Source organism: Calidris pugnax, unplaced genomic scaffold (genome assembly GCF_001431845.1).
Source record: "Calidris pugnax isolate Ruff unplaced genomic scaffold, ASM143184v1 scaffold44, whole genome shotgun sequence".
Taxonomy (NCBI): Eukaryota; Metazoa; Chordata; class Aves; order Charadriiformes; family Scolopacidae; genus Calidris; species Calidris pugnax.
In genome coordinates, this window is record NW_015094506.1 from 37281460 (window position 1) to 37298506 (window position 17047).

At 41.3% G+C, this 17047-nt stretch overlaps 1 protein-coding gene across 1 annotated transcript in view; it reads left to right on the forward strand.

Moving 5' to 3' along the window:
* The window catches only part of LOC106901026 (plexin-B2-like), a 189638-nt gene that overhangs the window by 169858 nt on the left and 2733 nt on the right, over positions 1-17047 (forward strand). Inside the window, exons 4-9 of the mRNA XM_014963352.1 lie at positions 796-1906; positions 3592-3774; positions 5808-5930; positions 9704-9804; positions 11968-12094; positions 13624-13774. Of these exons, the coding sequence (XP_014818838.1) occupies positions 796-1906; positions 3592-3774; positions 5808-5930; positions 9704-9804; positions 11968-12094; positions 13624-13774 (1796 nt within the window). The remainder of the gene's footprint in view (positions 1-795; positions 1907-3591; positions 3775-5807; positions 5931-9703; positions 9805-11967; positions 12095-13623; positions 13775-17047) is intronic.

Below are 17047 nucleotides of genomic sequence, written 5' to 3' on the forward strand. Positions count from 1 at the left end.
GGTTTTTGTCTAATTCCAAACAGACAGCTGATCTGCTTGGGAAGTAAAAATTCTGAAAAAAAATCCCAACCCAAACCAGTAACAGAATCTTGATCCCATAAAACTCTAAGTGGTGTTCTTCCGACAGATTTGAAGCTGTTAAATTGCAGTGCCTAAGTGCATTGAAGTGTTGGACTGTAATGCGTATCAGCAGTCAAAGGCAATGTTGCATATTAAGGGCTCTCCTGTCTCCCAACCTTTACATTGATGAAAGATTAGTGTAATGCCTTCACGAAGAACATCAGCACCCAGATCCAGACTTCCTTGTAGTCAATGGAAGGGTTTTTTTCCTTTCTGGGGAAGTCCTGCAACACCAAATGTCTCAAACACTGTTATGTAAATTCTTCCCTTCTATTAAGGGGGAGCCACCCAAAACACTGGGATTGTCCAACGTATTTATAAAATCTCAAAAATCAATAATTCACACTGTGTGAATTATTCTGGAGAAGCAATACCACTTCTTGGCACTCTGTGTTTTTTCAGATTGTCTGTTGTCATTGTACTTTAGCAGGAATTGATTATCTAATTGGTTATATGATAATCATTTAGACATATGACCTTGTTTAATCCTTCTCCAATATATTAAATTGCTACACAATTAACAGGATTTGAGGCTTTCCATACTCTTCATGATGTCTACACATGCAGTGTGTTTGTGTCTGAAATTATGAAAGAAAAAAATCTTCATGGTGTTGAATTCTGTGTAAATTTTATTTTTCAATACGTTTCATGTTTTTACTTTCTTTCCCTTTTTAGGTATTACAGAGAAATGGCTTTATGGATCTGGACACTGAGCATTTTGAGCTGTTTTTGCATCACCTTATCCAGAAATGAGGAACCGATTCCTTTCCAGAGCGCTACAGAGCTAAATCATCTAACAGTGGATAACGACACTGGGATTATCTATTTGGGAGTGGTAAATGCTTTGTATCAGCTTACAGAAAACCTGGAAGTAATAAGGTCTGTAGAAACAGGTCCAAGAAAGGACAACAAAAAATGCACACCTCCCATTGATGAAAATCAATGTAAAGAGGCAGTACTGACTGACAATTACAACAAACTATTGTTGCTGAACAAGGCGGATAAAACAATTGTGGTGTGTGGAAGCCTTTTTAAGGGAATCTGTGCCATCAGAGATCTAGAAGACATTAGCCATGAGAAGTATTATGTAGACAGTAGCGGAGAAAAGTCTTTTGTGGCAAGCAACGATGAGAATGTATCAACTGTGGGACTGATCACTTCCTTGAATAATGACCGAGTGCTGTTTGTTGGGAAAGGGAATGGACCAAATGATAATGGGATAATAATCAGCACTCGGCAGCTCTACGAAAGGGACGGGAAAGACATTTTTGAAATGTATACAGACTCGGCAGCTGTGAAGTCAGCTTATCACTCGTCAAGCACACAACAATTTGTGGCAGTCTTTGAGGATAAAAATTATGTTTATTTTATTTTTAATCAGCAAGAGAAACAGCCCGTCAATAACCGCACACTGATTGCACGTCTGTGCAAAGATGATGCCCATTATTATTCCTACTTTGAAATGGACTTGGGTTGCAAAGATGATGATGGTGCCTATGACCACTGTCACTCTGCTTACGTCACTACCCCAGGAGAAGAGCTGGCTGAGAGCATGGCTCAGCAGAGACAAACCACGGATGCTCTCTCAGATGACAAAGTTCTTCTTGCACTCTTCAGCAAAGTAAACAAAGATAACGGCTCTCTAAAATCTGCCATGTGTGTGTTTTCCTTGCGGCACATCAATGAAAAGATGGAAAAAAACCGGAACGATTGCTACACTAAAAAGAATACCAGCTCATTTTACAAACTTTTTTCAGCAGAAAACCCGTGTGCATCACATGGACTGGTAATATCACTATCAGTTTTACAATCTGTGTTAGAATTAGTGGAAAATATACAACTGCATATTTTGGGGTGGCTTTGAGCTAAACTATAGTGAGATCAGATGACTGAAAACTCAATAGCTGGATTCACTGTAGAAATGGAACGTGGTTGGGACGGTTGCAGAACAGGTCAAGGAAGAAGTAGCAAGATAGTTATAATTCTGAGTTTCTAAAGAAATATTTTACATCTCCTGAAAAGTTAATATTGGTTTCATAAATGCATTTCTTTTAAAGGTTTCCTTTTGGTATGGAAATTACTGAGTCAAATGCAGTGATTTGTTACACTCATAATCAGCTTCTGGATGATCACTATAGACAATTCTGGTTTCAGCCAACATATTTATGTTTTTAAATGGTCTTAAGAATATTCTAGGTGATATCTGGAGCTCAGTGTTGTTTCTCCCTTGGATTTGAATTTTCAGATAACTGGAAATGCGTGTTTCTTATATTCAAGTGGTGTTCATATTTTGCTCTGGCTCAAAATACTTCCATAGCATGATGGCAATCTTAGGAGGTTTTTTTTATGGTTTGTCATTACCTTGGCTATAAGGTTTTTGGAGGTCATTGTTACACCCCTCCTGATACTGTTCTTCAATTTATGACTGTGTCTCTGAGAGGCAGTTTTCAGCATCTGTTGACTTTATGATGTTTTTGCCCACACCACTCAACCTATTCCCAAACCCTGCTTGTGCATGCCTTTCATTACTGCAGCCAACCCTAAAGTATGTCTTTAAAATCTTAAAAATAACTCAGCCAGCTTTTAGAATGTCTTAATTCCCCAACCTGAGCAAGTTACACACTTGCATAAGCAACTCTTTGAGCACAGCTTGAGAAGTGCTGTGCCTACAGTCCAGGAGTAGGAGTGAACAGCTGAAAAGATGGGGCATGGGAATACCTTCCAGTGGTATTGACCCAGAATCCTTCATCTTATGAAACCACAGCCCTCTCCCACACAGTAGGTCGCTAGAACACTTTTTGCTTCCAAACACCAGTGTTACTCACTGCAGTGCCCTGCATCTGAGGTGAGCATCAAACACAGAAATCCTGAATGTGACAAGTAGAGCAGCCCTGGCTTCTGGCAAAAAAGAGGTGTGGATTTCAGATCAGAAAGAGAGTCTTGTTACCAAATATAGCAGAAAAGGCAAGGTGTGAATGAACTTCCTTCTGGTGGCATTCCCTGCAGCTCAGGATTAAAGCGTAGTGAAGAGGGAATGTGTTGAAGTTCACGAGACGGTTGCCAGTGGGTTGCTTTTGCATGGGTAGCAGCAAATGAAGAAACAAAACGACATTAAAAAAAAACAGCCTTCAACACAAAATTGGCCAATCCAATCTATATGACATGTTCATTTTAATTAAACAAACTGGTTACTTTTTAAACTGTGTTGCTATAATGAAATAGAAACAAAAAAATTCCTCTCCCCATGTCTCCTGGAACATGAAAGCATTGAAGCAGTTTGCAATTAGCAGACTGCTTTCTGATTGCTGCCTGTTGACTGGGGGAAAACGGGCAGACAATCCGTTTCTCTCTTTCTACTCTTCTATGTCTGAGGGGTATTATGCTGTCTGGTAATAGGGTTGCACTCCATTCTTAGCTAGCTATTAGTGATCTGAATGTTTAACATCACTCTGTATTGCTATTCCTTATTAGAATGCAAGCAAAACTTTCCCCTGTGGCTCCGAACACTTGCCGTACCTTTTGGGAAGTAAGAATGGTGTTATAGAGAAGCCGGTACTGCAAAAAGAAGGGATGAATCTCACGGCTGTCACTGTGGCTGTGGAGAACGGACATACTGTGGCCTTTCTTGGAACGTCAAATGGCAAAATTCTTAAGGTAACAAACTGGATTTAAAAGACTGGAAGGTGTTTTAAAGGTTGCGAACTGTAGCGATAGTGTACTTCTGCTCTAAAAGTAAATGGGATTTATAAGATCGCGTACCAGGAGCAAATTCTCTGGGAGCTTGGTATTTTTAATTTCAAAGAAAAACCACATTATTTCTGCTGTACCTCAGCTATTGGATACACAGATTGAATTAGCATCGCCTGAATGACACTTTTCCCAAAGGATTAGATACCTACTGAGAGCCCTATATATACAGCCTTAGGTAATCTAACAGCTGCTCTAGCCTTATCTCTATTCAAGTCCATACTAGTTTAAGAGCAACTTTTCATTTTGTAATCATTCTAGCCATTCAGTGAATAGAGGTGGCAGCACAAAGCCCAAGCTGGAGCTCTGCTAAATTCTGGCTGTGTGGTGGGGGGCTCAAGGGTTCACGTGTTTGTGGTGTTAAAATGTCAAGACTGCAATGACAAACACCTTCTTTTGCTTGAAGGGTAGTGATGACCATGTGCCATTACATGGTTTGAAATTTGAAGTTGAAACCATTGGTTACCATAAGGGAAGATGAAAAAATTGAACACATTCAAGTGCAAAGGCTCTGAATTGAGAATTTCAATTTTATAGCACTAAAATGAATCAGTATTTACAAAAAAAATCCCAATACAAATATTAGCTCTTGTGGGCAGTGAGAAATTTCCTTTCATGACTTTTATGCTTTTCTTGTTGCTTTTAGTGCCATCTATTTCAAATTGAAATATTTTCCCTAATGTGAATTTGTAAACTTGAGTAAACAGAGGATTTTCATTGATCATAGAATCATGGAGTCATTTATGTTGGAAAAGACCTTTAAGATCATTGAATCCACTCATGAACCTAACACTGCCAAGTCCACTGCTAAACCATGCCCCTGAGTGCCACCTCCATACATCTTTTAAATACCCCCAGGGATGGTGGCTCCACCACATCCCTGGGCAGCCTGTTTCAATGCTGGGTAACCCTTTCAGCCACTCTTCCCCAAGCCTATAGTGCTGCATGGGGTTGTTGTGACCCAAGTGCAGGACCCAGCACTTGACCTTGTTGAACCTCATACAGTTGGCCCTGGCCCATCAATCCAGCCTGTTCAGTTCCCTCTGTAGAGCCTTCCGACCCTTGTGTAGATCAACACTCCCCTCATGAACCTAACACTGCCAAGTCCACTGCTAAACCATGCCCCTGAGTGCCACCTCCATACATCTTTTAAATACCCCCAGGGATGGTGGCTCCACCACATCCCTGGGCAGCCTGTTTCAATGCTGGGTAACCCTTTCAGCCACTCTTCCCCAAGCCTATAGTGCTGCATGGGGTTGTTGTGACCCAAGTGCAGGACCCAGCACTTGACCTTGTTGAACCTCATACAGTTGGCCCTGGCCCATCAATCCAGCCTGTTCAGTTCCCTCTGTAGAGCCTTCCGACCCTTGTGTAGATCAACACTCCCACCCATCTTGGTATCGTCTGCTGAGACGATCTACTGAGAGTGCACTTGATCCCCTCGTCCAGATCCTTAATAAAGATATTAAACAGAAGTGGCCCAAATTTGAGCCCCAGGGAACACCACTTGTGACCAGCTGCCAGCTGGATGTAACTCCATTCACCACAACTCTTTGGGCCTAGCCATCCAGCCAGTTTTTTACCCAGCGAAGCATGTGCCCACCCAGGCCATGAGCAGCTGGTTTCTCCAAGAGAGTGTTGTAGGAACCAGTGTTAAAGGCTTTACTAAAGTCAAGGTAGACAACATCCACAGCCTTTCCCTCATCCACTAAATGGGTCACCTTATCATAGAAGGAGATCAAGGTAATCAAGCAGGACCCGTCTTTCTTAAACCCGTGCTGACTGAGCCTGATCTCATCCAATAAAGGATGGAGAATCTCCTTAGCCCTCCTTTTGTTGTTAATATATTTATAGAAATATTTTTAATCATCTTTTATGGCAGTAGCCAGATATAGGGGAAAAAAGCAACATTAACCACCTTTCTTTCTTCCATGAAACAGGTGTTCCTTTCATCTGCTGCGACTGAGTACAGCTCTCTTACTATTGAACTAAACAAACCCATAAAGAATGACCTGGCTCTTGACCGAACCCAAGAAAACCTGTATGTGATGACCACAGACAAGGTAACATGTCCTGCTTGCATTAAAGACCGGTTCCACTTTCACTTTGTCTGCAACTTTACCTGAGATTTGTACATTTCTCACTTGTTCCTGGAAGTTGCCCCATTTGGTGAGGCTTCCCCCACTCTGTGTATATGAATACCTTTCTCAAGTCCAAGCTGATGAACTTGATTCTTGTGACTTGGAGAACTGTGCTTGGTGCTTAGGGATTGGGAATGGGAAGTGAATTCCCCTCTAAAGCTCTCTTATGGGGTCTGGTAGAAGGATGAAGTTGAGATGTTTGGCACCGACACCAGCACTCCATGGGGTCAGGCAACCCTAGCGCTCAGTGTGGTGTCCTTGGGGTACCAGTGGATGCTCTATCTGCCATTGGTCCTTTTCAAGAGTACTTCAGGATTTAGGATGCTGGCAGCTGACATAACAACATTTACCCATCTGTAAAACTGCCAGGAGTTTTTGTGGGTCTTGCCATCAAAAACTAAGAAACAACTGAGAGAATTATAACTTTGGGAAATGCTTTTGTTTGAGCTTCTGCTATTCAAGTGAGTCAGCGGGAAAGGTTGGACTTGGCTATGGAAGGTACAGGCAGTCTCTTCTAGGTTCCCCTTCTCTGTGGTGGCAGGTGAGGCACAACAGAGGTTTGTAAAGAAAGGAGAAAAGAAAGCAAGTAGGAGACAAGAGGGGATACCAGATTTGTCCTTCATCTCCACCTGTAACCCTCTTCTGACACTTTCTTCGTGGTGGCTGGAGCTGCAAGCCTCAGATGCATGGTTCAGCAGCTCTCCAGGACGGGATGGGTGACAGGCTGCCACCATCTGCAGCATTGTCAGTGGGAATGGGATGTGGGAAATGCAGTAGTATGGGGACAATGAAAGGGGCTGTGAAAGAAGACTCTTTGGGGAAAGCAGTGCAAGAGAGTTCTTTGTTTTATAAAAGGATTAATATAAATTCCTGCTGCAGGAGTGTTATATTCTGGCTGAAGGCTAGAAGTGCTGGATAAGCGACTGATAAGGCATTTCATAATATGACAGTGTGTGTGAGCAGTTACTTAATATTTTTGTTTGGAGTAGTTGGTACTTCTCGTTTGGCTGTGATTCAGATTTGGAACAAAACTCCAAACTTCAACGTTGTCCACAGAAGCCTGGCACCCCACTTGACAAGCTGGCACTGTGCTTAAGAGCCCTGAGGTCCCCGCCACGCTCTGGCGTGAGCTGCTGAGCAGCATTAGGGGTGGCAGCAACCTTGGAGGAAGACAAATTTTCTGGTGACGGTCTGCTTGAACTGGTAGAATTTAGGAAGGCCACAGAACAATTTGTCAGAGAAAATTTGAAAAAAAAATAATTCCATCTCTACAAAATGTTTAAATTTAGAAAGCAGCAAATTTCTGCCAGAGAAAGGATTTCAGTTTAATCTTTTCCAAGTAGCCCTCATAGACACTGCAGTTTCTGAATAATGCGAATAATAGTTTTCTTTTACAAAACCTGTTCAGCTTAAATATGAATAACTAAAGTTGAGAGCTCTGTAATGGCATTACATTACTGTCATCTCTGGGAGTTAATTACAATGAGCGGTCCCACCCACTTTTAGAAGCAGATAGACAGGAGGAGAATGGGGGCCTTTGGAGCAGGGAGAAAAGAAGAGACGTAAGTGGGGGGAGAAGAATAAATGTTGAAACGTGCACTTCTGGGTTAAGCACAGCTGGGATTTGTGGGAATAGAGATATCAGAAGCCTGCCCTGGGAGTTAGAACGGTTTAGAGTTATTTAAAATAAGGTAAACAATAAAGGGCAGGCTAGCTGCGCTGATAGGCCTGCTTAATGCTAAGCTACCTGGCAGATGCAGCCTTCGAAATGAATTGCCTGGGCCCTGTAAGCACTTGAGCAAAGTGAAAGGGATGATGTGGTGGGTGATAACTTGAAACAGCCTTTAAAAAGCAATCAGATCGAGAGAAATACAGGGAAGAAGGATACAGAGGTTAAGAGCCATAGTGAAAAAATAGCTCTTGCTTTCCTGATTCACTTCTCCTCCCCCTCCCCTCCCAGCTTCTCCTGCTGTGTCAATAGCAGTGGGTGGTTTGGAGCAAATGCTTTCAAAAGTCAGCCCTCTCCTCTCCGCTCTGCTCCCAGAGCTTGGGCAGCGAGCAGGAGAAACCCCTTGCAGCTTCTTGGGGGCCTTGGAAAGGAGAGTACCACCCCTGGCACGTTCAGGCTGGTTCGTGACAAGTGAACATCACTGGTAGGATCCCAGATTCCTTATGGTACGTACCATATTGGGAGGAAAGCAGAAGCCTGTGGCAGTCACTTACCACAATCACTAGCCTATGTGCTTGTTTTAGCTTTTACCACTCTCTTTGATTAAGAGTGACAATTAGAAAATCTCTAAAATTAGCTTCTCTGCATTTTGAAGCTGGCTGCAAATGGAGCTGCTATTTTTATTTTTTTAAAAAAATCCATTAAGTTTACATAAAACTTGCACAGACGGCAATCTCTAGGGCTTGTTTCTGCCTGCCAGAATTATGAAATAAATACTTTGTCATAAAAAAAAGCCATTCACTGGATATTAAATTACTCATGGGTACCAGTTAGTGAAACAGAGTGCCAGTAACTCAGCTCCAGTTAGGTAAGCATCTGTGGAAGAAGGAGGGCGCGGAAAGAGTGCTGAAAAGGTAAACCTCTGGGTTAATATATGCAAGAAAACTACCCGATACCGATATTTTCCTTAACTGAGTCAGACTGAACTCTCTGAAAGTGAAAGAAAAGGCCAAACTCAGATTTTCAAAGTAGCTTTGTAACTGCCAGTTGCCTTAAATGAGAGGAGAAGGTAGCAAAAAGAAAGCTTACATCTCAGAGTTACTGTTGCTAGACTTTTTGTGCTCTTTAAAAGTAGAACATAGTCATGGACAGGAAGACGCGTGTCCCATTCTCCTCTTGCATCATTTCAGCAGCAAAACTAAAAGGGATGGTTGTGTGCTGGCTTCTTTTTCTGTGCACCAAAGAAAGACAAAATTGTTTATTCTCAGCACTAAAGGAAATCAAAACCAGAAGCTGTATATTTACTGGGGGACTGAGACATGAGAACTGATGATGCTCTTTTCCCTGCTGCTTCCTGTCATAATTATTTCCATTTTCCTTTGTGAATGTACTGCGTGGTGGAGGGTTATGCGTGGAGAAGAGCAGTAACCCGAAGCGCCCTGGCGCTCTCATGCTTGCAGACTTTCTGAAATGCCTTCTGGCTAAAAGTGCCACTGATGGTTGCTTTTCCAAATGATTTCATCTCCGTGCTAGTGATATGGAGGGGAGGATATTTTGTTTTAAAAAATGATCTAGCCAGTACCAAGTTAGCCTTTTGGAAGTGTGTGTTCTGCAAGTAGCTGTTTCTTGAATTCAGAGCATTTTTGACACAGTTTCTGTCCTGCGATGCCTGCTGTAACGCGGATTTCCAGAAGTAATGTAACTGGAGGAACTGAAAAGCTTGATTTTTGTAAGACTTCCTCATGATTCTGAATTATAACAATGTCCTATGTTACTTTGAAGAGAGATTAGAGAATATTGGAGTGAAAAAAAAAGCAGGAAAAGTGTGTGGATTTGGACTTTGCTAAGGGGGAAAGAACCAGACTGTGGTTTTGTATGGATATTCTTACAATCAAGCTGAACTCTTAGCAAATAATACAGGGTCAAGTATGCTGCTGCCACAGGCAACAGTGCTGTACAACGACGTTTCCATCTCCTTGTGACCTCCTCAGATCCCTTACGGTTTGCCTTACTTTTGGTTCTTCAGGTGCATCGGCTACCTGTGCAGAACTGCCAAGACTATTCAGACTGTGAAAAGTGTATTCAAGCGAGGGATCCATACTGTGGCTGGTGTGTGAGAGAGGGCAGGTGAGTGCTGCTGGTGCTTTTTTGGGTGCAAACGGTGGAATAGCTCAAATTTTCACACTTGCCGTGGGTTACTGCTCGGTGTAGCAACCTGAGCCTTACGCCTCTGATAGTGATTTAATTTTATCGCACAGACATTGCTATCAATCTTCTGTGCACACAAATAAGTCCCCATTGACTTCTGCAGATTTCATTAGTTTGGGAAAATATATACTTCTGTACTGGTACTGAAAATCAGTATATATCTAGCTGCATGTTTTATCACTCTCTGAACTGTATGCTGAAATGTTCTCCCAGAAATTAAAAGAGTGCTTCCTGTTTAATATTCAGAAAATATAGCACATAAAGCAGGAAGGTGTTAAACTGCATGAAAGAAAAAACCTGTTCATGTCCGAAATAAAGTATATATCTCAAATGCAGTTTTTGTATAAATGTAATCTCTCAAGACGAGTAGCTACACTAAACCCCCACCTAACTGCAGGAGAGCAGAAAGTGGCATTTGGCTAACTGTCTGCAGAGGTTAACTGAATTAATATTCAAACACGTGTAAACTAGGACAGCACTGAACACCTCTGGAATGTCTCTTCTTTGCAGTCTTCATTGATTGGAGTGGCAATAGGGAAGAGCGGTCCTGCAGCTCTCTTTTTGACTACTAAGTTAATTATCCCCTTGGCATGAGCGGTTGGGAATCTATGATTCTAAGTACGTGCTGTTGGAACAAAGGGGCTATTTAATTATAGTATGCAGATGAATTTCAGGCTTCTAGCTTCCTCTCTGAAAATGTGAACTATCACATTAAGTTACTTATCAGCCTGATGTGTAGCAGAACATGGAACACTGCAGAGAAACTTATGCAGTGCATGCAGCTTTATGCAATACACTGTAACTCCTCCAGCCTGGGCTTTGGTTGCTGTGGATGAATCCTGGGATTTGGAATATACACCTCAAACTCCTCCTGGGTTGCTGGGAGTTGAAGGCCATGTCATATATCATACAAAAGGCAATTTTCCTTAGATTTCCCTTCAGGTTTCTGATATGAACACTGACCTCAATATCTCAAAGTATTAATGGTGTCTGGGAACAGGCAAACATGAATTTTTGCATTTGCTAGTATTTATTTCCAATGAGGAAAAAAATATGTTTAATTTCTAATGTTTTTCCCACCTGCAGCAAGTTGTGTCTCATGATCACACACAACACTTAATAATGTGTTTAGGGATATGTTATATGAATGAACACTCTGTATGTAAATTATATCTTTAAGGGTAGGGCTGACTGAGCTGTGCAGTAACCGCACTGTGTTAAAGCCCCTGATGAGTTAATAGTCTTCTGCTCCAACAGCCAGAGATCCTGCAGCATTTTCTCCTAAGCTTTGCACAGAATGGGAGGAATACGCATGAGACTGTCCCCACAAACGCTTCAACAAGCTGCTGTAGCCACGTATGCAGCTTCTGCGCTGCAGTGTCTCTTCTTTCTGCCCTTCTTTTACATGAGCTGGGAAAATCTCCCAGTACTTTTGGTGAGGCTGCACAACTGCTATCGTCTTCCTCTTAATGGTAATGGTGCCCTGGCAGAGAAAGGTCTTAAATAGTGGCAGGAATTAATGAAAACATTGACTACAAAAGTAACATTTCTGGTGCTGTGGTTGCACAGGAGGCCTCCACAAGCCTTTGTGCCCCCAGCAATACTCCTATTGCATTGGTGCTCTCATGCGTCAGGTCTCTTTTTACTGGCGACACATGGTTGTCTGCCTCTTGACCTGCCTCTTGACCTAGACTGTGCCCACCCATTCAGGAGCTTGTTTTATGTTACAATGAAGGTTAAATCACCCTGGTTTCAGATGATCAGCGATGGCTCCATTGCCTGATGGCTCCTGTGCTAAATATTACTGCCTCTGTATGGGTTTGGGTTGTCTAATCCAAGGTGGTGTCCAGAATATTATATGTTTCCCCACTTGCTTTTGATATCTCAAACCATCAATACTTATTCCTCCACTTATTCTCTTAAAAGTTCTCTATTAACAACCTGAATGGTCAATATTAAAGCCAATTCCCAGTCATCTTGTGTTGTAATTTCAGTCTCTAATCCTGAAATTGTTATAGTTCAGAAAAAGCAGAATCTGGCTATAATATTGCTTTGCTTTGGTTTTTGTTCCTGTTTTGTCAGGTGCACAAAGAAGACAGACTGTGGAACAGCTGATAAGGAGAACCACTGGCTGTGGAGTCCAAGTGGCACATGCATGACTATCATTAATGCAAACCCTCTAAATATGAGTCGCAGAGCCCCCACAAAGGTATGACAAGAAAGTGCTTTCCCTACATGTTCTTAAGTACATTGATGTGACTACCAAGAAGGTGAATATCTGCATTTCTTTATGCGCAGTGGTGACTAGGAATATAATACTGTCTTGGATATCTCAGTCTCTGGCATTTCTGACAGTGCTCTTTCTTGCTACTCTTTTTGGAGGTTGCAGTTTATGTTTTCTTCTAAGAAATGCTCTTTTTGACCTTCTCTGTAAACCAAAATGATGCACTACTATGGATGATAAAGCACTTAAACTTATCTGAATATTATGAAAGTGTTGCACCATGTTGTGTAACCCATAAAAAGTAATTGATAGGGGAGATTTCATGCTGCCCTTTCGGCTTGCTTGAGCATAAACTTAAATAAGTAGCGAAGCATAAGCTGTTGCTTTAAAATCAGCAGTGGATTTGCCTACACAGTGAAGTCTGGGTACATGGAGAAGGTAAATTCAAGTCAGTTTAATTCCATTCCTAAATTATGTAAACAGCATAGTGTTAAGGCCATTTCTATGCTGAAAAAAAATGTTAGTGGAGTGTAACTAAATCCACTTAAAATCCACACCTTCTTGTAGTTCAGATCTTGTCAACTTCTGGTATCTCACATAAGCATCTGAGGCCAAAATACCTAAAAACCAAAACCAAACCCAACTTCAAATGAGTGTTTACATGCTGTCTGTGCCATCACTAATGCCACTGTCTCCTTATGATTCCTTTAATCATCAAAAATCATTACATAGCGGACCCGTTTCAGTGTGAAAGCGATGATTGTCATTTCTACTGGCAATACAAAATGGAAAAAGTTAAACTATATAATTAACACACCTTAAGCATTAAATCAAGGACAGCATCCAACATTTCATTTCGTTTTTTTCCTCTTTCCTTGTTAAGTTTTCCTATTTTATTTTGCTTTTAGTTTTTCACATGCACGCTGTGTTGACAACTTTCTTGAGGAGGTTAAGATCTCACCATCACTCTTTCAGAAATCCTTTTTCAGCAGCACTGATAGATCTCAGTGGGGTTTTTGCAGGTACATTGAGTCTCGAGGAAGTCACTTTTATGTTCAGACCTTTCAAACTCCAGCTTTTCCAGCCCATCCAGTCATGGTTTCATTATTCACTAGTAACACCTAAGGTTAATGTAAATTTAATTAAGTTTTCAGGATTTAAGTGCTAACCACTCTGTTTACTATTGCTAAACTGGATGCTGAGAACAAGAATAAAAGGCTTTGGGTGTGTCTGTACAGACATTTTTGTTTTGAACTAATGCATTGACAGGACAAGAGGGTTTTGCATGAGTCTTAATTCGATATATACCCAGCTTGAAAAAACTGGTAGAGGTATAAGAAGAAAAGAGTAGCGGATGGGAAGAAGTGAAAATAGAGAACCATCTTCTGTGACACTAGCCAAAATATCATTGCTGGCCAAAAAAAAAGAGCAATTTAAATTCTCTGGCCATAAATCTTACTGGGTCTTGTTTTGCTTCTTTCAGATATTTTACCCTTTTTAAATTTTGTTTCCAGGTGGAACTGACTGTAAGTCCATTGCCAACTCTGACTGACAGTGACACGGTTTTGTGTACATTTGGTGGAACAGCCCGTGATGCTCAATTAAAAGATGGGGTTATTATCTGTGATCCACCCGATATAATTCCTCCAACACCAAGAGGTCAAGGTAAAGAAATATTGCTACCCTCCATGTATAATAAGGGGAAAGAACATAGCCTGCTGCTTCTAATGTGATGTTCTTATATAAGCTGCATACAAGTTTCTTTTCCTCTTCCAGTCCCTTTCCCCAAATACTCTATTGCTGAACTTTGTCCATTCAAACATATGGGAAAAAAAAATTTAAAAAATAGATGTTTGCTCAAACCTTTTCCATTGCTGCATTTACAGGCATTCCAAGTGTTTCCACCAGGAACCTGAAACAGGAGCTTGGCAGAGGCACAGGGACAGAGCCAGAGAGGTGTTACTCTGTGTCCCAAACAATGAAAACCCAACTCTCTAATTTTACCCTAATAATTTCGAGCTGTGGGGACAGAAAAGCTGCACACGTGCTTCAGATGTGAAGTTTTCTGTCTCTGATGTCTTAGTTTTGCTCTAGTCATCTGTAGTTCAGTGGCTTGTTTTCTGGTCCGTGTCACAAGGATGTTCTTTCTTTCATAAAGGCTTCTGCCTTTTCTGCTATGTGCCCTCCAGCTTCTGCTATAGTAAGTCCAGTGGAAAAATATGTGATCGTATAATTAAAGGCTGTATCATTGTTCTGAACCACTGATTATATGCTTAAGGTCTGTTGCCAACCATAATTCTTGTGCTATTTCCTAGATAGTGCTTTGTTCATGCTTTAAGTTCATACATCTTTACGCATAAACACATGGAATAAAACTGGTTACACAGCACTGATTACTATGTATCAAGTTTAAAGAAGCTAAAAGAAAAAAAAAACTTGCTTCAGACTGCTAATAGTGTTATTAATTTAGCTTGAAGCTAATGACATAATTATTAATATGAACACTGAATTTGCTAGCTATTTGCCTCACTTAAACTTTTGACTCAACCCTGCCAATTTTGCACCAAGTTCATGAGAGTCCTTGGTGGGGAGATGGCTGGGATGCTGGTGGATACAGGACGTACTGTGAAAAGCAGTGGTGCTCCTCATCCCTTAATTTAATTACAGTGCCTGGAGAGACCTTTTCCATGTTGGAAAGGTCTAGAAACAGGAAGACACTTCTGTTTGGGTTGCTGTTCCATTTGTATGTGGCAGTACTGTTTTACTGTAGTTGCGTGAGATACTGGAGCTGGATGAGATCCCCTGTTTCATCCCTATCCTCCCCACTCAGAGACTGGGAGACACAAGGAAGGAGACAGGTTGGGTGATCTTTGGTAACATGACTTGGTGACAGATTCTCAAAACTTGTCTTCTGCCTTTGTGGGAAGCTTGATAGGGATGACCTTGTAGGTAAAGCTCAAGAAAAGTCCTTACGTACTATTTGGGTGGCTTTGTGCATGCCACACTGGTTAATCCTTTCAAAGCTGTCCCTTTGCCCTTGAGCTCAGGTAGCCAGGCTGTGGGATACCTCAGTAGCTGCTCGAGTTAATGGGATCTCTCAGGGAGTGAGTTATCTGAGCTCTTTTTGCAAGAGGCGTTGCTGATACCTCAGATCTTCTGAAAGATGAGAGTCTCCAGAGTGATGTAAGGATCTTCTTCCCTGTGCCCCTCTCCCAGGGGAACCATCCTGTGTGCGATGTCCCCTCTCAGCCACCACTGGCCTCTGCTGATGCTGCAGGCGTGAGCGATAGGTTTACTCCTCTTTGGGCCGCGAGTACACACAGGTCATTCTTGCCAGATGAAACCACGGTATAGGAAACCTTTGGTTTCAATAACCTGAGTTTGTGGTTCCATGTGTCTTCATTTGTTTTAGCCAGGGATTGCAGAAAAACACCTGCAGAATGCACAGGGACTGAGGGTGTAACATTCATTATTTCCTTGGTAAATCTGTCATTTCCAACCAGTCCTTGTCAAAGAAGATCCATATCAATATAGCTATTACGCATATTAAAAAAAGAAATATTATTGAAAATTACTAGAAAAAAATATGAAAAGCAATTTAGAATTTGCCTTGTGAAAGTAAGCAAGACTTTTGTCTTTCATATCAGGAGTAAAATCTATGAGTATTTGTCCTTTTTTTGCCACTTTTCCAGCGGTTTGACCAGATGGGATGGTTTCTCCCCTACAAGGACGGCCTATATCTTGGCAAATTGTGTTTTGAAGAGCAGTGAAAGAGAAGGGAAAACTACTCCTTTTATGTTTGAGTAATACAGGCTATTACAGCTTCCATTGAAATGGGTATTGGTTTTTCATTCTCCACAAAGTGACCTCCCACAACTCATGGATACCCATCACAGTGGTCCCTATTCTCGGTGGTTACTAAACCAATTTTGGACCTATGCCATAGTCTACAAAAGAAGTTCTCTCCAAAGCTTTTCCAGCCTATTGCCTTGCTTTTAGGAAATGAGTTTGAATCCCATGGAGTGTTTTTCTAGGTGATTTCTTATTTGAACCAGTGAGCTCCATCATTCATTGGTTTTAGGAAATCGTAATAAAAGTTGTAGCTGGGGAGGAGAGTGCTCATGTTAACCTACAGTTCTCACAGATTTAGAAGCCTTGGAATCCAAACTGAAAATCTGTTCATCCCCTGCCTCACATACATTCTCCAATTCCTATTCTGAATTCCTTTAGCTTAAAAAATAAAGTTTAATTCTTTCTGACTTGCGGCAAACCTAATAGAAGTTAAAAACATAGTTATCTAAATGAGGGAGAAGGAAAATTTCTTCTAATTCATCTTTCCCAACATCTCTAAGCCATTTGGGTACAGTCTTTGGATGTTCACCTCTTTTTATGTTGCAATTTTCAGGTCTTTTAACAAATTTTTGTTCTATTTATGAATTTTTTTACCACTTTGCAGTCTTTTGGGTCTTTGAGATTAGGGGAAAGTTTGCAGTGAGAACCACAGTTCTCTGCATCACTTACTGATAAAGCGGATCAGTATCTGCCTCTCTTGGCCAGAAGCATTTGTCTCTAGACCCAGAATTTCAAGTAACAAAACTTTATCTGCATGAGATAATAGAATTTAATTCAGTGTATATATATGGTTAGTGAGGAACAACTCTGCAAAAACACCACAGAAGGTAAAGTGGCGTATTCCTACGCTGAAGACTTTCTTGTCCATCATTTATGGGAATATCACTTAGTTTAGTTATTCCAACTTCAGACAAAACTTGTTTTTCTTTCACTTCAGCTGAAATGAATGTAAGAAATGAGGTAACATAGAGCAAAAGTTATACTGAAGGCCAAAAAAAGGTGGCTGGGGATGGCTGAAAAGTTGAAGGTTCCCGTATACAGGTACAGCAGAGGATCGTGCAGTGAAGGAGGAAAATACCTGCCACA